Source organism: Coregonus lavaretus (assembly GCF_964263955.1).
Source record: "Coregonus lavaretus genome assembly, chromosome: 12".
Classification (NCBI taxonomy): Eukaryota; Metazoa; Chordata; class Actinopteri; order Salmoniformes; family Salmonidae; genus Coregonus; species Coregonus lavaretus.
The window spans coordinates 1,010,178-1,036,712 of NC_139999.1; the positions used below are offsets into that span (position 1 = coordinate 1,010,178).

The following is a 26,535-nucleotide window of genomic DNA, read 5'->3' on the forward strand; positions in this document are numbered from 1 at the left end:
ACTAGCCTTATTTCCAATGGGCAACCTGCTACAACACATATACTAGCCTTATTTCCAATGGGCAACCTGCTACAACACATATACTAGCCTTATTTCCAATGGGCAACCTGCTACAACACATATACTAGCCTTATTTCCAATGGGCAACCTGCTACAACACATATACTAGCCTAGCCTATTTCCAATGGGCAACCTGCTACAACACATATACTAGCCTTATTTCCAATGGGCAACCTGCTACAACACATATACTAGCCTAGCCTATTTCCAATGGGCAACCTGCTACAACACATATACTAGCCTAGCCTATTTCCAATGGGCAACCTGCTACAACACATATACTAGCCTTATTTCCAATGGGCAACCTGCTACAACACATATACTAGCCTTATTTCCAATGGGCAACCTGCTACAACACATATACTAGCCTTATTTCCAATGGGCAACCTGCTACAACACATATACTAGCCTTATTTCCAATGGGCAACCTGCTACAACACATATACTAGCCTTATTTCCAATGGGCAACCTGCTACAACACATATACTAGCCTTATTTCCAATGGGCAACCTGCTACAACACATATACTAGCCTTATTTCCAATGGGCAACCTGCTACAACACATATACTAGCCTTATTTCCAATGGGCAACCTGCTACAACACATATACTAGCCTTATTTCCAATGGGCAACCTGCTACAACACATATACTAGCCTTATTTCCAATGGGCAACCTGCTACAACACATATACTAGCCTTATTTCCAATGGGCAACCTGCTACAACACATATACTAGCCTTATTTCCAATGGGCAACCTGCTACAACACATATACTAGCCTTATTTCCAATGGGCAACCTGCTACAACACATATACTAGCCTTATTTCCAATGGGCAACCTGCTACAACACATATACTAGCCTTATTTCCAATGGGCAACCTGCTACAACACATATACTAGCCTTATTTCCAATGGGCAACCTGCTACAACACATATACTAGCCTTATTTCCAATGGGCAACCTGCTACAACACATATACTAGCCTTATTTCCAATGGGCAACCTGCTACAACACATATACTAGCCTTATTTCCAATGGGCAACCTGCTACAACACATATACTAGCCTTATTTCCAATGGGCAACCTGCTACAACACATATACTAGCCTTATTTCCAATGGGCAACCTGCTACAACACATATACTAGCCTTATTTCCAATGGGCAACCTGCTACAACACATATACTAGCCTTATTTCCAATGGGCAACCTGCTACAACACATATACTAGCCTTATTTCCAATGGGCAACCTGCTACAACACATATACTAGCCTTATTTCCAATGGGCAACCTGCTACAACACATATACTAGCCTTATTTCCAATGGGCAACCTGCTACAACACATATACTAGCCTTATTTCCAATGGGCAACCTGCTACAACACATATACTAGCCTTATTTCCAATGGGCAACCTGCTACAACACATATACTAGCCTTATTTCCAATGGGCAACCTGCTACAACACATATACTAGCCTTATTTCCAATGGGCAACCTGCTACAACACATATACTAGGCTTATTTCCAATGGGCAACCTGCTACAACACATATACTAGCCTTATTTCCAATGGGCAACCTGCTACAACACATATACTAGCCTAGGCCTATTTCCAATGGGCAACCTGCTACAACACATATACTAGCCTTATTTCCAATGGGCAACCTGCTACAACACATATACTAGCCTTATTTCCAATGGGCAACCTGCTACAACACATATACTAGCCTTATTTCCAATGGGCAACCTGCTACAACACATATACTAGCCTTATTTCCAATGGGCAACCTGCTACAACACATATACTAGCCTTATTTCCAATGGGCAACCTGCTACAACACATATACTAGCCTAGGCCTATTAAGAGAGGAGGAAAACATGGGATCAGTTTATTGTGATCCAGTTCTGTGGAAAAGAGAGTTGCTCTGCAGCCCTGATGATTTACAGCCCATCAGATAACCAGATAGACCTAGGATACTACACATCTCTATAGTACCACAGATAGACCTAGGTTACTACACATCTCTATAGTACCACATATAACCAGATAGACCTAGGTTACTACACATCTCTATAGTACCACAGATAACCAGATAGACCTAGGTTACTACACATCTCTATAGTACCACAGATAGACCAGATAGACCTAGGATACTACACATCTCTATAGTACCACAGATAGACCAGATAGACCTAGGATACTACACATCTCTATAGTACCACAGATAGACCTAGGTTACTACACATCTCTATAGTACCACAGATAACCAGATAGACCTAGGTTACTACACATCTCTATAGTACCACAGATAGACCTAGGATACTACACATCTCTATAGTACCACAGATAACCAGATAGACCTAGGATCCTACACATCTCTATAGTACCACAGATAGACCTAGGTTACTACACATCTCTATAGTACCACAGATAACCAGATAGACCTAGGTTACTACACATCTCTATAGTACCACAGATAGACCTAGGATACTACACATCTCTATAGTACCACAGATAACCAGATAGACCTAGGATACTACACATCTCTATAGTACCACAGATAGACCTAGGTTACTACACATCTCTATAGTACCACAGATAACCAGATAGACCTAGGTTACTACACATCTCTATAGTACCACAGATAGACCTAGGATACTACACATCTCTATAGTACCACAGATAACCAGATAGACCTAGGATACTACACACCTCTATAGTACCACAGATAACCAGATAGACCTAGGTTACTACACATCTCTATAGTACCACAGATAGACCTAGGATACTACACATCTCTATAGTACCACAGATAGACCAGATAGACCTAGGATACTACACATCTCTATAGTACCACAGATAACCAGATAGACCTAGGATACTACACATCTCTATAGTACCACAGATAGACCAGATAGACCTAGGATACTACACATCTCTATAATACCACAGATAACCAGATAGACCTAGGATACTACACATCTCTATAGTACCACAGATAGACCTAGGATACTACACATCTCTATAGTACCACAGATAGACCTAGGATACTACACATCTCTATAGTACCACAGATAGACCAGATAGACCTAGTATACTACACATCTCTATAGTACCACAGATAGACCTAGGATACTACACATCTCTATAGTACCACAGATAGACCTAGTATACTACACATCTCTATAGTACCACAGATAGACCTAGGATACTACACATCTCTATAGTACCACATATAGACCTAGGATACTACACATCTCTATAGTACCACAGATAGACCAGATAGACCTAGTATACTACACATCTCTATAATACCACAGATAGACCTAGGTTACTACACATCTCTATAGTACCACAGATAACCAGATATACCTAGGTTACTACACATCTATTTAGTACCACAGATAACCAGATATACCTAGGTTACTACACATCTCTATAGTACCACAGATAGACCAGATATACCTAGGCTACTACACATCTCTATAGTACCACAGATAGACCAGATAGACCTAGGATACTACACATCTCTATAATACCACAGATAACCAGATAGACCTAGGATACTACACATCTCTATAGTACCACAGATAGACCTAGGATACTACACATCTCTATAGTACCACAGATAGACCTAGGATACTACACATCTCTATAGTACCACAGATAGACCAGATAGACCTAGTATACTACACATCTCTATAGTACCACAGATAGACCTAGGATACTACACATCTCTATAGTACCACAGATAGACCTAGTATACTACACATCTCTATAGTACCACAGATAGACCTAGGATACTACACATCTCTATAGTACCACATATAGACCTAGGATACTACACATCTCTATAGTACCACAGATAGACCAGATAGACCTAGTATACTACACATCTCTATAATACCACAGATAGACCTAGGTTACTACACATCTCTATAGTACCACAGATAACCAGATATACCTAGGTTACTACACATCTATTTAGTACCACAGATAACCAGATATACCTAGGTTACTACACATCTCTATAGTACCACAGATAGACCAGATATACCTAGGCTACTACACATCTCTATAGTACCACAGATAACCAGATATACCTAGGATACTACACATCTCTATAGTACCACAGATAGACCAGATAGACCTAGGATACTACACAGCTCTATAGTACCACAGATAGACCTAGGATACTACACATCTCTATAGTACCACAGATAACCAGATATACCTAGGCTACTACACATCTCTATAGTACCACAGATAGACCAGATAGACCTAGGATACTACACATCTCTATAGTACCACAGATAACCAGATATACCTAGGTTACTACACATCTCTATAGTACCACAGATAGACCAGATAGACCTAGGATACTACACATCTCTATAGTACCACAGATAACCAGATAGACCTAGGCTACTACACATCTCTATAGTACCACAGATAACCAGATATACCTAGGCTACTACACATCTCTATAGTACCACAGATAACCAGATATACCTAGGATACTACACATCTCTATAGTACCACAGATAGACCAGATAGACCTAGGATACTACACAGCTCTATAGTACCACAGATAGACCTAGGATACTACACATCTCTATAGTACCACAGATAACCAGATATACCTAGGCTACTACACATCTCTATAGTACCACAGATAGACCAGATAGACCTAGGATACTACACATCTCTATAGTACCACAGATAACCAGATATACCTAGGTTACTACACATCTCTATAGTACCACAGATAGACCAGATAGACCTAGGATACTACACATCTCTATAGTACCACAGATAACCAGATAGAACTAGGATACTACACATCTCTATAGTACCACAGATAACCAGATAGACCTAGGTTACTACACATCTCTATAGTACCACAGATAGACCTAGGATACTACATCTCTATAGTACCACAGATAACCAGATAGACCTAGGATCCTACACATCTCTATAGTACCACAGATAACCAGATAGACCTAGGATACTACACATCTCTATAGTACCACAGATAGACCTAGGATACTACACATCTCTATAGTACCACAGATAGACCTAGGTTACTACACATCTCTATAGTACCACAGATAGACCAGAGTGGAACAGGCTATGACAGATTTGTCTCCACTAAATATATTTAGTCAATGTCATGATTCCTCTCGTCCCTCCTGTAGCATGCCAGCTAAATGCGTAGCAGTCTTTTTTTATTGTACATTTTTTGTAATTAGTTTTAGCTGGCCGCTAGGGGTCGATAACATAATCTATGGCGGTGGTCACCAACCAAGCGCAGAAAATTATTTCCGAACCCTGCTATGTACTAGTTTTCAGTCACCCTTTTGGCCCATGGGGGGGGGGGGGGGGCATGGACAAGTGGCTAAAAAAGTTAATATCATACCCTGTTATCTTTTGAATGTTTTGGCATTTATGTCCAAAAATGCACTTTCTGAGCACTTCTAAAATGGCCAAATATGTATGGAAAGTTTTGTTCAAATCAAAAGGGGTTCTGTCAAAAAGGGATTGGATTCAAATGGATTGACCCTTTTATTATTTCCTTTCTAACAGGCTCGTAATGCGGAGAAGGCCATGTAAGTATATGCATTGAACATAGTGTGCTTGTCTTATATTTGATTATTATTCTCCTGCCTTTGGGACAACAACTCCCATTGTTAGGGTGGAGACGTGAGCATCTCCTCATTATATCCAGATCTCTGGTTACACCGAGGAGGGAGCTCCCATTGTTAGGGTGGAGACGTGAGCATCTCCTCATTATATACAGATCTCTGGTTACACCGAGGAGGGAGCTCCCATTGTTAGGGTGGAGACGTGAGCATCTCCTCATTATATCCAGATCTCTGGTTACACCGAGGAGGGAGCTCCCATTGTTAGGGTGGAGACGTGAGCATCTCCTCATTATATCCAGATCTCTGGTTACACCGAGGAGGGAGCTCCCATTGTTAGGGTGGAGACGTGAGCATCTCCTCATTATATCCAGATCTCTGGTTACACCGAGGAGGGAGCTCCCATTGTTAGGGTGGAGACGTGAGCATCTCCTCATTATATCCAGATCTCTGGTTACACCGAGGAGGGAGCTCCCATTGTTAGGGTGGAGACGTGAGCATCTCCTCATTATATCCAGATCTCTGGTTACACCGAGGAGGGAGCTCCCATTGTTAGGGTGGAGACGTGAGCATCTCCTCATTATATACAGATCTCTGGTTACACCGAGGAGGGAGCATGATGCTGGTCCCATGTAACGATGAGTCAATCCTCTTAGCCTAATGATTGTTTTCTGACACATTCATTTATTTTATTTTGCGTGTTTCACATAGCCAGCCATGTGGAGTCGTAGTGCACAGTAGTCTATTTACTGAGCGTTGATTGACAACTGAATAGCGAGTGTTGACTAGTTTATATAAGGTGTAAAACTGAATAAAGTCGATCTCCTTTATCCCTTTGCCATTCATAAATCATGCAACGTGGTTATACAGTGCATTCGGAAAGTATTCAGACCTCTTAACTTTTTCCACATTTTGTTACGTTACAGCCTTATTCTAAAATTGATTAAATAAATAAAAATCCTCATCAATCTACACACAATACCCCATAATGACAAAGCGAAAACAGATTTTTAGACATTTTAGCAAATGTATTAAAAATAAAAAACAGATACTTTATTTACATAAGTATTCAGACCCTTTGCTATGAAACTTGAAATTGAGTTCAGGTGCATCCTGTTTCCATTGATCCTTGAGATGTTTCTACAACTTGATTGGAGTCACCTGTGGTAAAGTCAGTTGATTGGACACCTGTCTATATAAGGTCCCACAGTTGACAGTGCATGTCAGAGCAAAAACCAAGCCATGAGGTCAAAGGAATTGTCCGTAGAGCTCAGAGACAGGATTGTGTCGAGGCACAGATCTGGGGAACGGTACCAAAACATTTCTGCAGCATTGAAGGTCCCCAAGAACACAGTGGCCTCCATCATTCTTAAATGGAAGAAGTTTGGAACCACCAAGACTCTTCCTAGAGCTGGCCGCCTGGCCAAATTGAGCAATCGGGGGAGAAGAGCCTTGGTCAGGGAGGTGACCAAGAACCCGATGGCCACTCTGACAGAGCTATAGAGTTCCTCTGTGGAGATCGGAGAACCTTCCAGAAGGACAACCATCTCTGCAGCACTCCACCAATCAGGCCTTTATGGTAGATTGGCCAGATGGAACCACTCCTCAGTAAAAGGCACATGACAGCCCGCTTGGAATTTGCCAAAAGGCACCTAAAGGACTCTCAGACCATGAGAAACAAGATTATCTGGTCTGATGAAACCAAGATTGAACTCTTTGGCCTGAATGCCAAGTGTCACGTCTGGAGGAAACCTGGCATCATCCCTATGGTGAAGCATGGTGGTGGCAGCATCATGCTGTGGGGATGGTTTTCAGCGGCAGGGACTGGGAGACTAGTCAGGATCGAGGGAAAGATGAACAGAGCAAAGTACAGAGAGATCCTTGATGAAAACCTGCTCCAGAGCCCTCAGGACCTCAGACTGAGGTGAAGGTTCACCTTCCAACAGGACAACGACTCTAAGAACACAGCCAAGACAACGCAGGAGTGGCTTCAGGACAAGTCTCTGAATGTCCTTGAGAGGCCCAGCCAGAGCCCGGACTTGAACCTGATCGAACATATCTGGAGAGACCTGAAAATAACTGTGTAGTGACGCTCCCCATCCAACCTGACAGAGCTTGAGAGGATCTGCAGAGAAGAATGGAAGAAACTCCCCAAATACAGGTGTGTCAAGCTTGTAGCGTCATACCCAAGAAGACTTGAGGCTGTAATCACTGCCAAAGGTGCTTCGACAAAGTACTGAGTAATGGGTCTGAACTCATGTAAATGTGTATCAGTTTTTTTTAGCAAATGTATTAACCTGCTTTATGGGGTATTGTGTGTAGATTGATGAAGGGGAATAAACAATTTAATTCATTTTAGAATAAGGCTGTAACGTAACAAAGTGGAAAAAGTCAAGGGGTCTGAATACTTTCCGAATGCACTGTATGTCCATGGTATCGCATCAGGACAAGTAAACCAAAATATTTCCTAGGTTTCCTTTCTTAGGATGTAGGGGCTTGCCAGACAATGACGCTAAAGTGAGTGACAATCGTCTCGTCAGTCAGTGTAGCATACTGATTCGCATCGGTGAGAAAGCCGTTCATTTGGCTCCCTATTTTGCATAGGCTACTGGTAGACTTTTTGATGATTATCTGCAGATAAATAATGAAAACATGCTATGCAGATGGTGAATCATCACTGCAGGAACAACAGGTAGTGGAGAGCCTCATTCTGGTCCAGATATGATCATTAGGGTCCTCACAGAATCCACACATTAAAACGGAATTCAACAATTTTCTAAAATGTATTAACCTTAATAGGGAATCAACTGAATGTATTGAAAATACACTGCTCAAAAAAATAAAGGGAACACTTAAACAACACAATGTAACTCCAAGTCAATCACACTTCTGTGAAATCAAACTGTCCACTTAGGAAGCAACACTGATTGACAATACATTTCACATGCTGTTGTGCAAATGGAATAGACAACAGGTGGAAATTATAGGCAATTAGCAAGACACCCCCAATAAAGGACTGGTTTTGCAGGTGGTGACCACAGACCACTTCTCAGTTCCTATGCTTCCTGGCTGATGTTTTGGTCACTTTTGAATGCTGGCGGTGCTTTCACTCTAGTGGTAGCATGAGATGGAGTCTACAACCCACACAAGTGGCTCAGGTAGTGCAGCTCATCCAGGATGGCACATCAATGCGAGCTGTGGCAAGAAGGTTTGCTGTGTCTGTCAGCGTAGTGTCCAGAGCATGGAGGCGCTACCAGGAGACAGGCCAGTACATCAGGAGACGTGGAGGAGGCCGTAGGAGGGCAACAACCCAGCAGCAGGACTGCTACCTCCGCCTTTGTGCAAGGAGGAGCAGGAGGAGCACTGCCAGAGCCCTGCAAAATGACCTCCAGCAGGCCACAAATGTGCATGTGTCTGCTCAAACGGTCAGAAACAGACTCCATATGGTATGTGGGCCCGACGTCCACAGGTGGGGGTTGTGCTTACAGCCCAACACCGTGCAGGATGTTTGGCATTTGCCAGAGAACACCAAGATTGGCAAATTCGCCACTGGCGCCCTGTGCTCTTCACAGATGAAAGCAGGTTCACACTGAGCACATGTGACAGACGTGACAGAGTCTGGAGACGCCGGGGAGAACGTTCTGCTGCCTGCAACATCCTCCAGCATGACCGGTTTGGCGGTGGGTCAGTCATGGTGTGGGGTGGCATTTCTTTGGGGGGCCGCACAGCCCTCCATGTGCTCGCCAGAGGTAGCCTGACTGCCATTAGGTACCGAGATGAGATCCTCAGACCCCTTGTGAGACCATATGCTGGTGCGGTTGGCCCTGGGTTCCTCCTAATGCAAGACAATGCTAGACCTCATGTGGCTGGAGTGTGTCAGCAGTTCCTGCAAGAGGAAGGCATTGATGCTATGGACTGGCCCGCCCGTTCCCGAGACCTGAATCCAATTGAGCACATCTGGGACATCATGTCTCGCTCCATCCACCAACGCCACGTTGCACCACAGACTGTCCAGGAGTTGGCGGATGCTTTAGTCCAGGTCTGGGAGGAGATCCCTCAGGAGACCATCCGCCACCTCATCAGGAGCATGCCCAGGCGTTGTAGGGAGGTCATACAGGCACGTGGAGGCCACACACACTACTGAGCCTCATTTTGACTTGTTTTAAGGACATTACATCAAAGTTGGATCAGCCTGTAGTGTGGTTTTCCACTTTAATTTTGAGGGTGACTCCAAATCCAGACCTCCATGGGTTGATAAATTTGATTTCCATTGATCATTTTTGTGTGATTTTGTTGTCAGCACATTCAACTATGTAAAGAAAAAAGTATTTAAGTATGTGTTACTTTAGTGTTCCCTTTATTTTTTTGAGCAGTGTATATTAATTTTCCCAAGTTTATCATAAGACAGGAACCGAATGCTTCAGTGATTCGTATTTCCTGCAAACTTCTGAAGAGGCAACAGGAATGCCCCTGTCTGTGTGTAGCCGTTAGCGATGATGCTAATGAAAACAGTCTTCTGGTAGAGGGAAAGGCTTTCCCAAAAACCTTCTCAATAAAATGTTAACTACAAAGTAGCCTATGCTAACCTGGCAGAATGATATGATAATTTTCATCAATCCAGTGGGTATTAGTTTGGCGAACTCTACCATGACATGGTCACTACAAAAACACTGCTAAACAACAGCCTCTTGCTAGGTGTAGACTTGAATTAAAGGGGAACTAAAACCACAAATCAACATTTTCTAGATTTTCCCAGACCTCAAAAGTGGTCTCCTGATGTGGTTTAAGGTTGTGGACTCAGAACATTCAATATTTCATAGTATATTACAATATATTTCATGTCATCTACCCAGTCTACGGTTACTGAATAAAGTGTTAAAAAAACAGAAACCTGGAAAAACAAAACCTTTAATTGATTTTAAGATAATGTGGGGCTATTTACTTACTTTGTCTGTTTTAATAAAATTCATAATTTGAAAAACAAACATCTTTGTGGCAATTCATATCTTGCAGTAAAACTGTAAATAAGACTTAAATCTCAAGAGAAGACAGGTTAAATGTTAAAGGTTTACTGTTCTTTTACTTAGAAAATAGTCCTGATCGTATAGTCCTAGACGATATCCAAAACAACTAACAATACACTGAAACGATATCCAAAACAACTAACAATACACTGAAACGATATCCAAAACAACTAACAATACACTGAAACGATATCCAAAACAACTAACAATACACTGAAACGATATCCAAAACAACTAACAATACACTGAAACGATATCCAAAACAACTAACAATACACTGAAACGATATCCAAAACAACTGACAATACACTGAAACGATATCCAAAACAACTGACAATACACTGAAACGATATCCAAAACAACTAACAATACACTGAAACGATATCCAAAACAACTGACAATACACTGAAACGATATCCAAAACAACTGACAATACACTGAAACGATATCCAAAACAACTGACAATACACTGAAACGATATCCAAAACAACTGACAATACACTGAAACGATATCCAAAACAACTGACAATACACTGAAACGATATCCAAAACAACTGACAATACACTGAAATCAGACATTTTCTGTTATTTAAATTGTAAAGTCATGTCTTTATTCACAATTCCACAACTCATTTTTCCATTCTGAGAGGTAAACTCAAAGTATTCAATAATTTCTCTGTATTTCAGATTGAATCAAGGCAAAAAAAATGCACCAGAGGCCACCAAAATAGGAAAAGAAAATTTAACCCAGCCCGGGGGCACCTGGCTGGCTACTTTTTCTATTTGGCTACTCTAAGTACTGCTCATGAATGTATTATGTATCAGTATGTATTTGTATTAACTTATGAAATACACCTTGTCTCCCCAGGACGGCCTTGGCCCGGTTCAGAAATGCTCAGATGGAGGAGGGCAAAGTCAGGGTGAGGAGGATGATTATGATGGAGAATGATTAAAACGTTCAGCTTTATTATCCCAGAGAGTTCACTAATCATCATAAAGTCTTCAGTGGTCGTGGCTCTTGTGTTGTGTTATCCTGACATGTCTGTTGACTGTTCCAGGAGAGGAGACCGTTTCTGGCCTCAGAATGTACGGAGCTGCCTAAAGCAGAGAAGTGGAGACGACAGATTATCAGTGAGATCTCCAAGAAAGTTGCTCAAATTCAAAACGGTGAGTTGTCCTACATGTGACATTGAACCGTTAGTAAATGTTTATGAAAAATGTATGCACTCACTTAACTGTAAGTCGCTCTGGATAAGAGCGTCTGCTAAATGACTAAAATGTAAAAATATAAATGAATGAAGAGCATAACCTCATCCATGTGTTTCCCTGTTATTCTCTCTGCTAGCTGGTCTGGGAGAGTTTAAGATCCGGGACCTGAACGATGAGATCAATAAGCTGCTGAGAGAGAAAGGTCACTGGGAGGTCAGGATCAAGGAGCTGGGAGGACCTGACTACGGGGTAATCGGGTTGGGGGATTTCTAACATGAAAAGAACAGTTGTAAACCATACAGCGAATTCTTCCTTACGAGTTCACTATGCAGAGTTTAATATCAAGGTACAAAATAGAGAATCCAGAATAGGATCTTTAAAAAAAAGCACTGAATCAACACAAAATAAAAACAGGAGAAATAAGACAGAAGAATATGAGCTTTATACAGGGTCAGTTCCAGTACCATATTAACAATGTGCAGGGATACTGGAGTGATGGAGGTAGATATGTATAGGGGTAAGGGGACAGGGATACTGGAGTGATGGAGGTAGATATGTATAGGGGTAAGGGGACAGGGATACTGGAGTGATGGAGGTAGATATGTATAGGGGTAAGGGGACAGGGATACTGGAGTGATGGAGGTAGATATGTATAGGGGTAAGGTGACAGGGATACTGGAGTGATGGAGGTAGATATGTATAGGGGTAAGGGGACAGGGATACTGGAGTGATGGAGGTAGATATGTATAGGGGTAAGGGGACAGGGATACTGGAGTGATGGAGGTAGATATGTATAGGGGTAAGGGGACAGGGATACTGGAGTGATGGAGGTAGATATGTATAGGGGTAAGGGGACAGGGATACTGGAGTGATGGAGGTAGATATGTATAGGGGTCAGGTGACTATATACAGGGTCAGTTCCAGTACCATATCAATGTGCAGGGATACTGGAGTGATGGAGGTAGATATGTATAGGGGTAAGGGGACAGGGATACTGGAGTGATGGAGGTAGATATGTATAGGGGTAAGGGGACAGGGATACTGGAGTGATGGAGGTAGATATGTATAGGGGTAAGGTGACAGGGATACTGGAGTGATGGAGGTAGATATGTATAGGGGTAAGGTGACTATATACAGGGTCAGTTCCAGGGTCAGTAGCTATATACAGGGACAGTTCCAGGGTCAGTAGCTATATACAGGGACAGTTCCAGGGTCAGTAGCTATATACAGGGTCAGTTCCAGGGTCAGTAGCTATATACAGGGACAGTTCCAGGGTCAGTAGCTATATACAGGGACAGTTCCAGGGTCAGTAGCTATATACAGGGACAGTTCCAGGGTCAGTAGCTATATACAGGGTCAGTTCCAGGGTCAGTAGCTATATACAGGGACAGTTCCAGGGTCAGTAGCTATATACAGGGACAGTTCCAGGGTCAGTAGCTATATACAGGGACAGTTCCAGGGTCAGTAGCTATATACAGGGACAGTTCCAGGGTCAGTAGCTATATACAGGGACAGTTCCAGGGTCAGTAGCTATATACAGGGACAGTTCCAGGGTCAGTAGCTATATACAGGGACAGTTCCAGGGTCAGTAGCTATATACAGGGACAGTTCCAGGGTCAGTAGCTATATACAGGGACAGTTCCAGGGTCAGTAGCTATATACAGGGACAGTTCCAGGGTCAGTAGCTATATACAGGGACAGTTCCAGGGTCAGTAGCTATATACAGGGACAGTTCCAGGGTCAGTTCTATACCATATTAACAATGTGCAGGGATACGGTGGAAGTTGAGGTAATCTGTACATGTACGCAGGGGTATAAAGTGACTAGCAGCAGGATAAATAATAATAATAAATAGTAGCAATATCGTATTTTGTGAAAGTGTGTGTGCATGTGTGATATTGTGCGTATGTGTATGTGTTTCCCCTAATATGGATTCAGTCTTCAAAGGTGCACTATGCAGAAATCACTCCGCCATTTCCTGGTTGCTAAAATTGTAATAGTTAGCCTAATTTCAGTTTGTGACAAAACAAGCAAGTATAGTGTAGAGAATCATTGTACCATCTAAACTGCTGTGAAATATCTATTCCATAACCAAAAATTCAGCTGTTTAAAGCTGGTGGACAAAACCGAAAGTAAAAGACGCAAAAACTCAACTTAAGAACGGGAAGCCTAGAAATAGAAATAGAGCACATAGAACAGATCTACCCCTTTTTAGACTTGCTTTCAATGAGAATGACATATCTACAGTTGGTCGTAAGTTTACATACACTTAGGTTGGAGTCATTAAAACTCGTTTTTCAACCACTCCACAAATGTCTTGTTAACAAACTATAGTTTTGGCAAGTCGGTTAGGACATCTACTTTGTGCATGACACAAGTAATTCTTCCAACAATTGTTTACAGACAGATTATTTCACTTATAATTCACTGTATCACAATTCCAGTGGGTCAGAAGTTTACATACACTAAGTTGAGTGACTGGTGCACTTCACAAAATAGATGGCATCATGAGGAAGGAAAATTATGTGGATATATTGAAGCAACATCTCAAGACATCAGTCAGGAAGTTAAAGCTTAGTCGCAAATGGGTCTTCCAAATGGACAATGACCCCAAGCATACTTCCAAAGTTGTGGCAAAATGGCTTAAGGACAACAAAGTCAAGGTATTGGAGTGGCCATCACAAAGCCCTGACCTCAATCCTATAGAAAATGTGTGGGCAGAACTGAAAAAGCGTGTGCGAGCAAGGAGGCCTACAAACCTGACTCAGTTACACCAGCTCTGTCAGGAGGAATGGGCCAAAATTCACCCAACTTATTGTGGGAAGCTTGTGGAAGGCTACCGGAAACGTATGACCCAAGTTAAACAATTTAAAGGCAATGCTACCAAATACTAATTGAGTGTATGTAAACTTCTGACCCTCTGGGAATGTGATGAAAGAAATAAAAGCTGAATAAATCATTCTCTCTACTATTATTCTGACATTTCACATTCTTAAAATAAAGTGGTGATCCTAACTGACCTAAGACAGGGAATTTTTACTAGGATTAAATGTCAGGAATTGTGAAAAACTGAGTTTAAATGTATTTGGCTAAGGTGTATGTAAACTTCCGACTTCAACTGTCTGTCAGGTTACATTTTGCAGCTTTAAAGTAGAACTGACGTTTTAATATGAAGATATGAAACCGACAATCATGTCGTCAGTAAAAAATATAAAATTCACCAGACGGGGGGAGACGGGGGAGACAGGGGGAGTGTGGTGGGGGTGTCTATACCAGACAGGGGGAGACAGGGGGGAGTGGGGGGGAGACAGGGGGAGTGTGGTGGGGGTGTCTATACAAGACAGGGGGAGACAGGGGGAGACAGGGGGGAGTGTGGTGGGGGTGTCTATACCAGACAGGGGGAGACAGGGGGGAGACAGGGGGAGTGTGGTGGGGGTGTCTATACCAGACAGGGGGAGACAGGGGGAGACAGGGGGAGTGTGGTGGGGGTGTCTATACCAGACAGGGGGAGACAGGGGGGAGACAGGGGGAGACAGGGGGAGTGTGGTGGGGGTGTCTATACCAGACAGGGGGAGACAGGGGGAGACAGGGGGGAGACAGGGGGAGTGTGGTGGGGGTGTCTATACCAGACAGGGGGGAGACAGGGGGGAGACAGGGGGAGACAGGGGGGAGACAGGGGGAGTGTGGTGGGGGTGTCTATACCAGACAGGGGGAGACAGGGGGGAGACAGGGGGAGTGTGGTGGGGGTGTCTATACCAGACAGGGGGAGACAGGGGGAGACAGGGGGGAGACAGGGGGAGTGTGGTGGGGGTGTCTATACCAGACAGGGGGGAGACAGGGGGAGACAGGGGGAGTGTGGTGGGGGTGTCTATACCAGACAGGGGGAGACAGGGGGGAGACAGGGGGAGACAGGGGAGGGGGAGTGTGGTGGAGGTGTCTATACCAGACAGGGGGGAGACAGGGGGAGTGTGGTGGGGGTGTCTATACCAGACAGGGGGAGACAGGGGGGAGACAGGGGGAGACGGGGGGAGACAGGGGGAGTGTGGTGGAGGTGTCTATACCAGACAGGGGGAGACAGGGGGGAGACAGGGGGAGACGGGGGGAGACGGGGGGAGTGTGGTGGAGGTGTCTATACCAGACAGGGGGAGACAGGGGGAGACAGGGGGGAGACAGGGGGAGACAGGGGGGAGACAGGGGGAGTGTGGTGGGGGTGTCTATACCAGACGGGGGGAGACAGGGGGAGACAGGGGGAGTGTGGTGGGGGTATCTATACCAGACGGGGGGAGACAGGGGGGAGACAGGGGGAGTGTGGTGGAGGTGTCTATACCAGACAGGGGGAGACAGGGGGGAGACAGGGGGAGACGGGGGGAGACGGGGGGAGTGTGGTGGAGGTGTCTATACCAGACAGGGGGAGACAGGGGGAGACAGGGGGGAGACAGGGGGAGACAGGGGGGAGACAGGGGGAGTGTGGTGGGGGTGTCTATACCAGACGGGGGGAGACAGGGGGAGACAGGGGGAGTGTGGTGGGGGTATCTATACCAGACAGGGGGGAGACAGGGGGAGACAGGGGGAGTGTGGTGGGGGTATCTATACCAGACAGGGGGGAGACAGGGGGGAGACAGGGGGAGTGTGGTGGGGGTATCTATACCAGACAGGGGGGAGACAGGGGGAGACAGGGGGGAGACAGGGGGAGTGTGGTGGGGGTATCTATACCAGACAGGGGGGAGACAGGGGGAGACAGGGGGAGTGTGGTGGGGGTGTCTATACCAGACAGGGGGAGACAGGGGGAGACAGGGGGGAGGCAGGGGGAGACAGGGGGAGACAGGGGGAGTGTGGTGGGGGTGTCTATACCAGACAGGGGGAGACAGGGGGAGACAGGGGGAGTGTGGTGGGGGTGTCTATACCAGACAGGGGGGAGACAGGGGGAGACAGGGGGGAGACAGGGGGAGTGTGGTGGGGGTGTCTATACCAGACAGGGGGGAGACAGGGGGAGACAGGGGGGAGACAGGGGGAGTGTGGTGGGGGTGTCTATACCAGACAGGGGGAGACAGGGGGGAGACAGGGGGAGACAGGGGGAGTGTGGTGGGGGTGTCTATACCAGACAGGGGGAGACAGGGGGAGACAGGGGGAGTGTGGTGGGGGTGTCTATACCAGACAGGGGGAGACAGGGGGAGTGTGGTGGGGGTGTCTATACCAGACAGGGGGAGACAGGGGGAGACAGGGGGGAGACAGGGGGAGACAGGGGGTACCTGTACCCGACAGGGGGAGACAGGGGGGAGTCAGGGGGGAGACAGGGGGAGACAGGGGGGAGACAGGGGGTACCTGTACCCGACAGGGGGAGACAGGGGGGAGACAGGGGGAGACAGGGGGGAGACAGGGGGGAGACAGGGGGAGTGTGGTGGGGGTGTCTATACCAGACAGGGGGAGACAGGGGGAGACAGGGGGGAGACAGGGGGAGACAGGGGGTACCTGTACCTGACAGGGGGAGACAGGGGGGAGACAGGGGGGAGACAGGGGGTATCTGTACCAGACAGGGGGGAGACAGGGGGAGACAGGGGGGAGACAGGGGGTACCTGTACCCGACAGGGGGAGACAGGGGGGAGACAGGGGGTACCTGTACCAGACAGGGGGAGACAGGGGGGAGACAGGGGGAGACAGGGGGGAGACAGGGGGAGACAGGGGGTACCTGTACCAGACAGGGGGAGACAGGGGGGAGACAGGGGGAGACAGGGGGGAGACAGGGGGTACCTGTACCAGACAGGGGGAGACAGGGGGAGACAGGGGGGAGACAGGGGGTACCTGTACCAGACAGGGGGAGACAGGGGGGAGACAGGGGGGAGGCAGGGGGAGTGTGGTGGGGGTGTCTATACCAGACAGGGGGGAGACAGGGGGGAGACAGGGGGAGTGTGGTGGGGGTGTCTATACCAGACAGGGGGAGACAGGGGGGAGACAGGGGGAGTGTGGTGGGGGTGTCTATACCAGACAGGGGGAGACAGGGGGAGACAGGGGGAGTGTGGTGGGGGTGTCTATACCAGACAGGGGGAGACAGGGGGAGACAGGGGGAGACAGGGGGAGTGTGGTGGGGGTGTCTATACCAGACAGGGGGAGACAGGGGGGAGACAGGGGGAGACAGGGGGAGTGTGGTGGGGGTGTCTCTACCAGACAGGGGGGAGACAGGGGGAGTGTGGTGGGGGTGTCTATACCAGACAGGGGGAGACAGGGGGAGACAGGGGGGAGACAGGGGGAGTGTGGTGGGGGTGTCTATACCAGACAGGGGGAGACAGGGGGGAGACAGGGGGGAGACAGGGGGAGTGTGGTGGGGGTGTCTATACCAGACAGGGGGAGACAGGGGGAGACAGGGGGGAGACAGGGGGAGACGGGGGGAGACAGGGGGAGTGTGGTGGGGGTGTCTATACCAGACAGGGGGAGACAGGGGGAGACAGGGGGAGTGTGGTGGGGGTGTCTATACCAGACAGGGGGAGACGGGGGGAGACAGGGGGAGTGTGGTGGGGGTGTCTATACCAGACAGGGGGAGACGGGGGGAGACAGGGGGAGTGTGGTGGGGGTGTCTATACCAGACAGGGGGAGACAGGGGGAGACAGGGGGAGTGTGGTGGGGGTGTCTATACCAGACAGGGGGAGTGTGGTGGGGGTGTCTATACCAGACAGGGGGAGACAGGGGGGAGACAGGGGGAGACAGGGGGAGTGTGGTGGGGGTGTCTATACCAGACAGGGGGAGACAGGGGGAGACAGGGGGGAGACAGGGGGAGACAGGGGGAGTGTGGTGGGGGTGTCTCTACCAGACAGGGGGAGACAGGGGGAGACAGGGGGGAGACAGGGGGAGACAGGGGGAGTGTGGTGGGGGTGTCTCTACCAGACAGGGGGGAGACAGGGGGAGACAGGGGGAGTGTGGTGGGGGTGTCTATACCAGACAGGGGGAGACAGGGGGAGACAGGGGGGAGACAGGGGGAGTGTGGTGGGGGTGTCTATACCAGACAGGGGGAGACAGGGGGAGTGTGGTGGGGGTGTCTATACCAGACAGGGGGAGACAGGGGGAGACAGGGGGAGTGTGGTGGGGGTGTCTATACCAGACAGGGGGAGACGGGGGGAGACAGGGGGAGTGTGGTGGGGGTGTCTATACCAGACAGGGGGAGACAGGGGGAGACAGGGGGAGTGTGGTGGGGGTGTCTATACCAGACGGGGGGAGACAGGGGGAGACAGGGGGAGTGTGGTGGGGGTATCTATACCAGACAGGGGGGAGACAGGGGGAGACAGGGGGAGTGTGGTGGGGGTATCTATACCAGACAGGGGGGAGACAGGGGGGAGACAGGGGGAGTGTGGTGGGGGTATCTATACCAGACAGGGGGGAGACAGGGGGAGACAGGGGGGAGACAGGGGGAGTGTGGTGGGGGTATCTATACCAGACAGGGGGGAGACAGGGGGAGACAGGGGGAGTGTGGTGGGGGTGTCTATACCAGACAGGGGGAGACAGGGGGAGACAGGGGGGAGGCAGGGGGAGACAGGGGGAGACAGGGGGAGTGTGGTGGGGGTGTCTATACCAGACAGGGGGAGACAGGGGGAGACAGGGGGAGTGTGGTGGGGGTGTCTATACCAGACAGGGGGGAGACAGGGGGAGACAGGGGGGAGACAGGGGGAGTGTGGTGGGGGTGTCTATACCAGACAGGGGGGAGACAGGGGGAGACAGGGGGGAGACAGGGGGAGTGTGGTGGGGGTGTCTATACCAGACAGGGGGAGACAGGGGGGAGACAGGGGGAGACAGGGGGAGTGTGGTGGGGGTGTCTATACCAGACAGGGGGAGACAGGGGGAGACAGGGGGAGTGTGGTGGGGGTGTCTATACCAGACAGGGGGAGACAGGGGGAGTGTGGTGGGGGTGTCTATACCAGACAGGGGGAGACAGGGGGAGACAGGGGGGAGACAGGGGGAGACAGGGGGTACCTGTACCCGACAGGGGGAGACAGGGGGGAGTCAGGGGGGAGACAGGGGGTACCTGTACCAGACAGGGGGAGACAGGGGGGAGACAGGGGGAGACAGGGGGGAGACAGGGGGTACCTGTACCAGACAGGGGGAGACAGGGGGAGACAGGGGGGAGACAGGGGGTACCTGTACCAGACAGGGGGAGACAGGGGGGAGACAGGGGGGAGGCAGGGGGAGTGTGGTGGGGGTGTCTATACCAGACAGGGGGGAGACAGGGGGGAGACAGGGGGAGTGTGGTGGGGGTGTCTATACCAGACAGGGGGAGACAGGGGGGAGACAGGGGGAGTGTGGTGGGGGTGTCTATACCAGACAGGGGGAGACAGGGGGAGACAGGGGGAGTGTGGTGGGGGTGTCTATACCAGACAGGGGGAGACAGGGGGAGACAGGGGGGAGACAGGGGGAGTGTGGTGGGGGTGTCTATACCAGACAGGGGGAGACAGGGGGGAGACAGGGGGAGACAGGGGGAGTGTGGTGGGGGTGTCTCTACCAGACAGGGGGGAGACAGGGGGAGTGTGGTGGGGGTGTCTATACCAGACAGGGGGAGACAGGGGGAGACAGGGGGGAGACAGGGGGAGTGTGGTGGGGGTGTCTATACCAGACAGGGGGAGACAGGGGGGAGACAGGGGGGAGACAGGGGGAGTGTGGTGGGGGTGTCTATACCAGACAGGGGGAGACAGGGGGAGACAGGGGGGAGACAGGGGGAGACGGGGGGAGACAGGGGGAGTGTGGTGGGGGTGTCTATACCAGACAGGGGGAGACAGGGGGAGACAGGGGGAGTGTGGTGGGGGTGTCTATACCAGACATGGGGAGACGGGGGGAGACAGGGGGAGTGTGGTGGGGGTGTCTATACCAGACAGGGGGAGACAGGGGGAGACAGGGGGAGTGTGGTGGGGGTGTCTATACCAGACAGGGGGAGACAGGGGGAGACAGGGGGAGTGTGGTGGGGGTGTCTATACCAGACAGGGGGAGTGTGGTGGGGGTGTCTATACCAGACAGGGGGAGACAGGGGGGAGACAGGGGGAGACAGGGGGAGTGTGGTGGGGGTGTCTATACCAGACAGGGGGAGACAGGGGGAGACAGGGGGGAGACAGCGGGAGACAGGGGGAGTGTGGTGGGGGTGTCTATACCAGACAGGGGGAGACAGGGGGAGACAGGGGGGAGACAGGGGGAGACAGGGGGAGTGTGGTGGGGGTGTCTCTACCAGACAGGGGGGAGACAGGGGGGAGACAGGGGGAGACAGGGGGAGTGTGGTGGAGGTGTCTCTACCAGACAGGGGGGAGACAGGGGGAGACAGGGGGAGTGTGGTGGGGGTGTCTATACCAGACAGGGGGAGACAGGGGGAGACAGGGGGGAGACAGGGGGAGTGTGGTGGGGGTGTCTATACCAGACAGGGGGAGACAGGGGGAGTGTGGTGGGGGTGTCTATACCAGACAGGGGGAGACAGGGGGAGACAGGGGGAGTGTGGTGGGGGTGTCTATACCAGACAGGGGGAGACGGGGGGAGACAGGGGGAGTGTGGTGGGGGTGTCTATACCAGACAGGGGGAGACAGGGGGAGTGTGGTGGGGGTGTCTATACCAGACAGGGGGAGACAGGGGGAGACAGGGGGAGTGTGGTGGGGGTGTCTATACCAGACAGGGGGGAGACAGGGCGAGACAGGGGGAGTGTGGTGGGGGTGTCTATACCAGACAGGGGGGAGACAGGGGGAGACAGGGGGAGTGTGGTGGGGGTGTCTATACCAGACAGGGAGGAGACAGGGGGAGACAGGGGGAGTGTGGTGGGGGTGTCTATACCAGACAGGGGGAGACAGGGGGAGACAGGGGGGAGACAGGGGGAGACAGGGGGAGTGTGGTGGGGGTGTCTATACCAGACAGGGGGGAGACAGGGGGAGTGTGGTGGGGGTGTCTATACCAGACAGGGGGGAGACAGGGGGAGACAGGGGGAGACGGGGGGAGACGGGGAGACAGGGGGAGTGTGGTGGGGGTATCTATACCAGACAGGGGGAGACAGGGGGAGACAGGGGGGAGACAGGGGGAGACAGGGGGAGTGTGGTGGGGGTGTCTATACCAGACAGGGGGAGACAGGGGGAGACAGGGGGGAGACAGGGGGAGACAGGGGGGAGACAGGGGGTACCTGTACCAGACAGGGGGAGACAGGGGGAGACAGGGGGGAGACAGGGGGTACCTGTACCAGACAGGGGGGAGACAGGGGGAGACAGGGGGGAGACAGGGGGTACCTGTACCAGACAGGGGGAGACAGGGGGGAGACAGGGGGGAGACAGGGGGAGTGTGGTGGGGGTGTCTATACCAGACAGGGGGAGACAGGGGGAGACAGGGGGAGTGTGGTGGGGGTGTCTATACCAGACAGGGGGAGACAGGGGGAGACAGGGGGGAGACAGGGGGAGACAGGGGGAGTGTGGTGGGGGTGTCTATACCAGACAGGGGGAGACAGGGGGGAGACAGGGGGAGTGTGGTGGGGGTGTCTATACCAGACAGGGGGAGACAGGGGGGAGACAGGGGGAGTGTGGTGGGGGTGTCTATACCAGACAGGGGGAGACAGGGGGAGACAGGGGGGAGACAGGGGGAGACAGGGGGAGTGTGGTGGGGGTGTCTATACCAGACAGGGGGAGACAGGGGGAGTGTGGTGGGGGTATCTATACCAGACAGGGGGGAGACAGGGGGAGTGTGGTGGGGGTGTCTATACCAGACAGGGGGAGACAGGGGGAGACAGGGGGGAGACAGGGGGAGACAGGGAAGAGACAGGGGGAGTGTGGTGGGGGTATCTATACCAGACAGGGGGAGACAGGGGGAGACAGGGGGAGTGTGGTGGGGGTATCTATACCAGACAGGGGGAGACAGGGGGGAGACAGGGGGGAGACAGGGGGAGTGTGGTGGGGGTATCTATACCAGACAGGGGGAGACAGGGGGGAGACAGGGGGGAGACAGGGGGAGACAGGGTGGGAGTGTGATGGGGGTGTCTATACCAGACAGGGGGAGACAGGGGGGAGACAGGGGGGAGACAGGGGGAGTGTGGTGGGGGTGTCTATACCAGACAGGGGGAGACAGGGGGAGACAGGGGGGAGACAGGGGGAGTGTGGTGGGGGTGTCTATACCAGACAGGGGGAGACAGGGGGAGACAGGGGGAGTGTGGTGGGGGTGTCTATACCAGACAGGGGGAGACAGGGGGAGACAGGGGGGAGACAGGGGGAGTGTGGTGGGGGTGTCTATACCAGACAGGGGGAGACAGGGGGAGACAGGGGGAGTGTGGTGGGGGTGTCTATACCAGACAGGGGGAGACAGGGGGGAGACAGGGGGAGACAGGGGGAGTGTGGTGGGGGTGTCTATACCAGACAGGGGGAGACAGGGGGAGTGTGGTGGGGGTGTCTATACCAGACAGGGGGAGACAGGGGGTACCTGTACCAGACAGGGGGAGGCAGGGGGAGACAGGGGGAGACAGGGGGAGACAGGGGGAGTGTGGTGGGGGTGTCTATACCAGACAGGGGGAGACAGGGGGAGTGTGGTGGGGGTGTCTATACCAGACAGGGGGAGACAGGGGGAGTGTGGTGGGGGTGTCTATACCAGACAGGGGGAGACAGGGGGTACCTGTACCAGACAGGGGGAGACAGGGGGGAGACAGGTGGTACCTGTACCAGACAGGGGGAGACAGGGGGGAGACAGGGGGAGACAGGGGGTACCTGTACCAGACAGGGGGAGACAGGGGGAGACAGGGGGGAGACAGGTGGTACCTGTACCAGACAGGGGGAGACAGGGGGGAGACAGGGGGGAGACAGGGGGTACCTGTACCAGACAGGGGGAGACAGGGGGAGACAGGGGGGAGACAGGTGGTACCTGTACCAGACAGGGGGAGACAGGGGGAGACAGGGGGGAGACAGGGGGAGACAGGGGGGAGACAGGTGGTACCTGTACCAGACAGGGGGAGACAGGGGGAGACAGGGGGGAGACAGGTGGTACCTGTACCAGACAGGGGGAGACAGGGGGGAGACAGGGGGGAGACAGGGGGAGACAGGGGGTACCTGTACCAGACAGGGGGAGACAGGGGGAGACAGGGGGTACCTGTACCAGACAGGGGGAGACAGGGGGAGACAGGGGGGAGACAGGTGGTACCTGTACCAGACAGGGGGAGACAGGGGGAGACAGGGGGAGACAGGGGGGAGACAGGGGGAGACAGGGGGGAGACAGGGGGTACCTGTACCAGACAGGGGGAGACAGGGGGAGACAGGGGGGAGACAGGGGGAGACAGGGGGTACCTGTACCAGACAGGGGGAGACAGGGGGAGACAGGGGGGAGACAGGGGGGAGACAGGTGGTACCTGTACCAGACAGGGGGAGACAGGGGGGAGACAGGGGGGAGACAGGGGGAGACAGGGGGTACCTGTACCAGACAGGGGGAGACAGGGGGAGACAGGGGGGAGACAGGGGGAGACAGGGGGTACCTGTACCAGACAGGGGGAGGCAGGGGGAGACAGGGGGGAGACAGGGGGAGACAGGGGGGAGACAGGGGGGAGACAGGGGGTACCTGTACCAGACAGGGGGAGACAGGGGGGAGACAGGGGGAGACAGGGGGTACCTGTACCAGACAGGGGGGAGACAGGGGGGAGACAGGGGGTACCTGTACCAGACAGGGGGAGACAGGGGGAGACAGGGGGAGACAGGGGGGAGACAGGGGGAGTGTGGTGGGGGTGTCTATACCAGACAGGGGGAGACAGGGGGGAGACAGGGGGTACCTGTACCAGACAGGGGGAGACAGGGGGGAGACAGGGGGAGACAGGGGGTACCTGTACCAGACAGGGGGAGACAGGGGGGAGACAGGGGGAGACAGGGGGGAGACAGGGGGTACCTGTACCAGACAGAGGGAGACAGGGGGGAGGCAGGGGGAGACAGGGGGAGACAGGGGGAGACAGTGGTGGAGCAGATGATAAGTTCAGGGGGAGACAGGGGGAGACAGTGGTGGAGCAGATGATAAGTTCAGGGGGAGACAGGGGGAGACAGTGGTGGAGCAGATGATAAGTTCAAAGTGACCAAAACCAAGACACCGTAAAATCACTGAATTCCAAAGCCAGATCAAACAGCAAGTCAAGTCATTACCTGATCACTAATGTCATGTTAATGTAATGGGATATTAAATGACAGTATTAGTCTTGTCCTGAATCAGAACACAGGGTCATTGTCATGTTCTCTTGTATCCATCTTCCAGAGAGTGGGACCAAGGATGCTGGACCACGAAGGAAAGGAGGTCCCAGGAAACAGAGGATATAAATACTTTGGAGCGGCTAAAGACCTGCCTGGAGTCAGAGAGCTGTTTGAGAAAGAACGTACGTTTACTGCCAATTTATAGTCCATGGATGATGTCCAGTTTAGGTTAATACCATGGATACCATGTTTGACAGCACTATTGAATGTGTACTGATTGTCCCCCCCAGCCATCCCTCCTCCCAGGAAGAGCAGAGCTGAGCTGATGAAGGACATCGATGCTGAGTACTACGGATACAGAGATGAGGACGATGGTGCGCTTGTACCTCTGGAGCAGGAGTACGAGAAACAAGGTTTACACCCCTCTACAGTAGATTAATATCCTTCCTGCTGTGTGTGTGTGTTACTAAGGCCATGGTGAGGAGTAGGGCAGGTCAGCAGGTCAGCAGGTCAGCAGATCAGTAGGTCAGCAGATCAGTAGGTCAGCAGGTCAGCAGGTCAGTCAGGAATCCTCCTGTGTCTCTGGAAAGGGAACGTGTCAGCACAAGAATTTAGTTAACGTGACTCCAGGTTATAACATTAGGCTGTCCCTCTGCTGTCCCTCTGCTGTCCCTCTGCTGTCCCTCTGCTGTCCCTCTGCTGTCCCTCTGCTGTCCCTCTGCTGTCCCAGTAGAGAGAAAGTCTGTCTTTGTGTAGGTGCTGTATCCTGCTGTGGTCTTGTGACCTGATAGTAATGGGTGATGTGATGCTGCTCAGAGATCATGTGTTCCCTATTAGAGTTAATATCTAATATTATAGTCCTCTACTTGGAGCACAGGACCACTGATACCTCTCATAGGATACCTCTTTACTCAACACCACAGGACCACTGATACCTCTCATAGGAGACCTCTTTACTCAACACCACAGGACCACTGATACCTCTCATAGGATACCTCTTTACTCAACACCACAGGACCACTGATACCTCTCATAGGATACCTCTTTACTCAACACCACAGGACCACTGATACCTCTCATAGGAGACCTCTTTACTCAACACCACAGGACCACTGATACCTCTCATAGGATACCTCTTTACTCAACACCACAGGACCACTGATACCTCTCATAGGATACCTCTTTACTCAACACCACAGGACCACTGATACCTCTCATAGGATACCTCTTTACTCAACACCACAGGACCACTGATACCTCTCATAGGAGACCTCTTTACTCAACACCACAGGACCACTGATACCTCTCATAGGATACCTCTTTACTCAACACCACAGGACCACTGATACCTCTCATAGGAGACCTCTTTACTCAACACCACAGGACCACTGATACCTCTCATAGGAGACCTCTTTACTCAACACCACAGGACCACTGATACCTCTCATAGGATACCTCT

The 26,535-nt window shown here is 51.0% G+C and overlaps 1 protein-coding gene across 1 annotated transcript in view; it reads left to right on the plus strand.

Annotated features, from left to right (window-relative positions):
• Positions 1 to 26,535, plus strand: part of isy1 (ISY1 splicing factor homolog) — a 37,041-nt gene that overhangs the window by 4,242 nt on the left and 6,264 nt on the right. The window contains exons 2-7 of the mRNA XM_084173516.1: positions 5,646 to 5,668; positions 11,594 to 11,645; positions 11,784 to 11,892; positions 12,071 to 12,183; positions 25,141 to 25,258; positions 25,367 to 25,489. Of these exons, the coding sequence (XP_084029642.1) occupies positions 5,646 to 5,668; positions 11,594 to 11,645; positions 11,784 to 11,892; positions 12,071 to 12,183; positions 25,141 to 25,258; positions 25,367 to 25,489 (538 nt within the window). The remainder of the gene's footprint in view (positions 1 to 5,645; positions 5,669 to 11,593; positions 11,646 to 11,783; positions 11,893 to 12,070; positions 12,184 to 25,140; positions 25,259 to 25,366; positions 25,490 to 26,535) is intronic.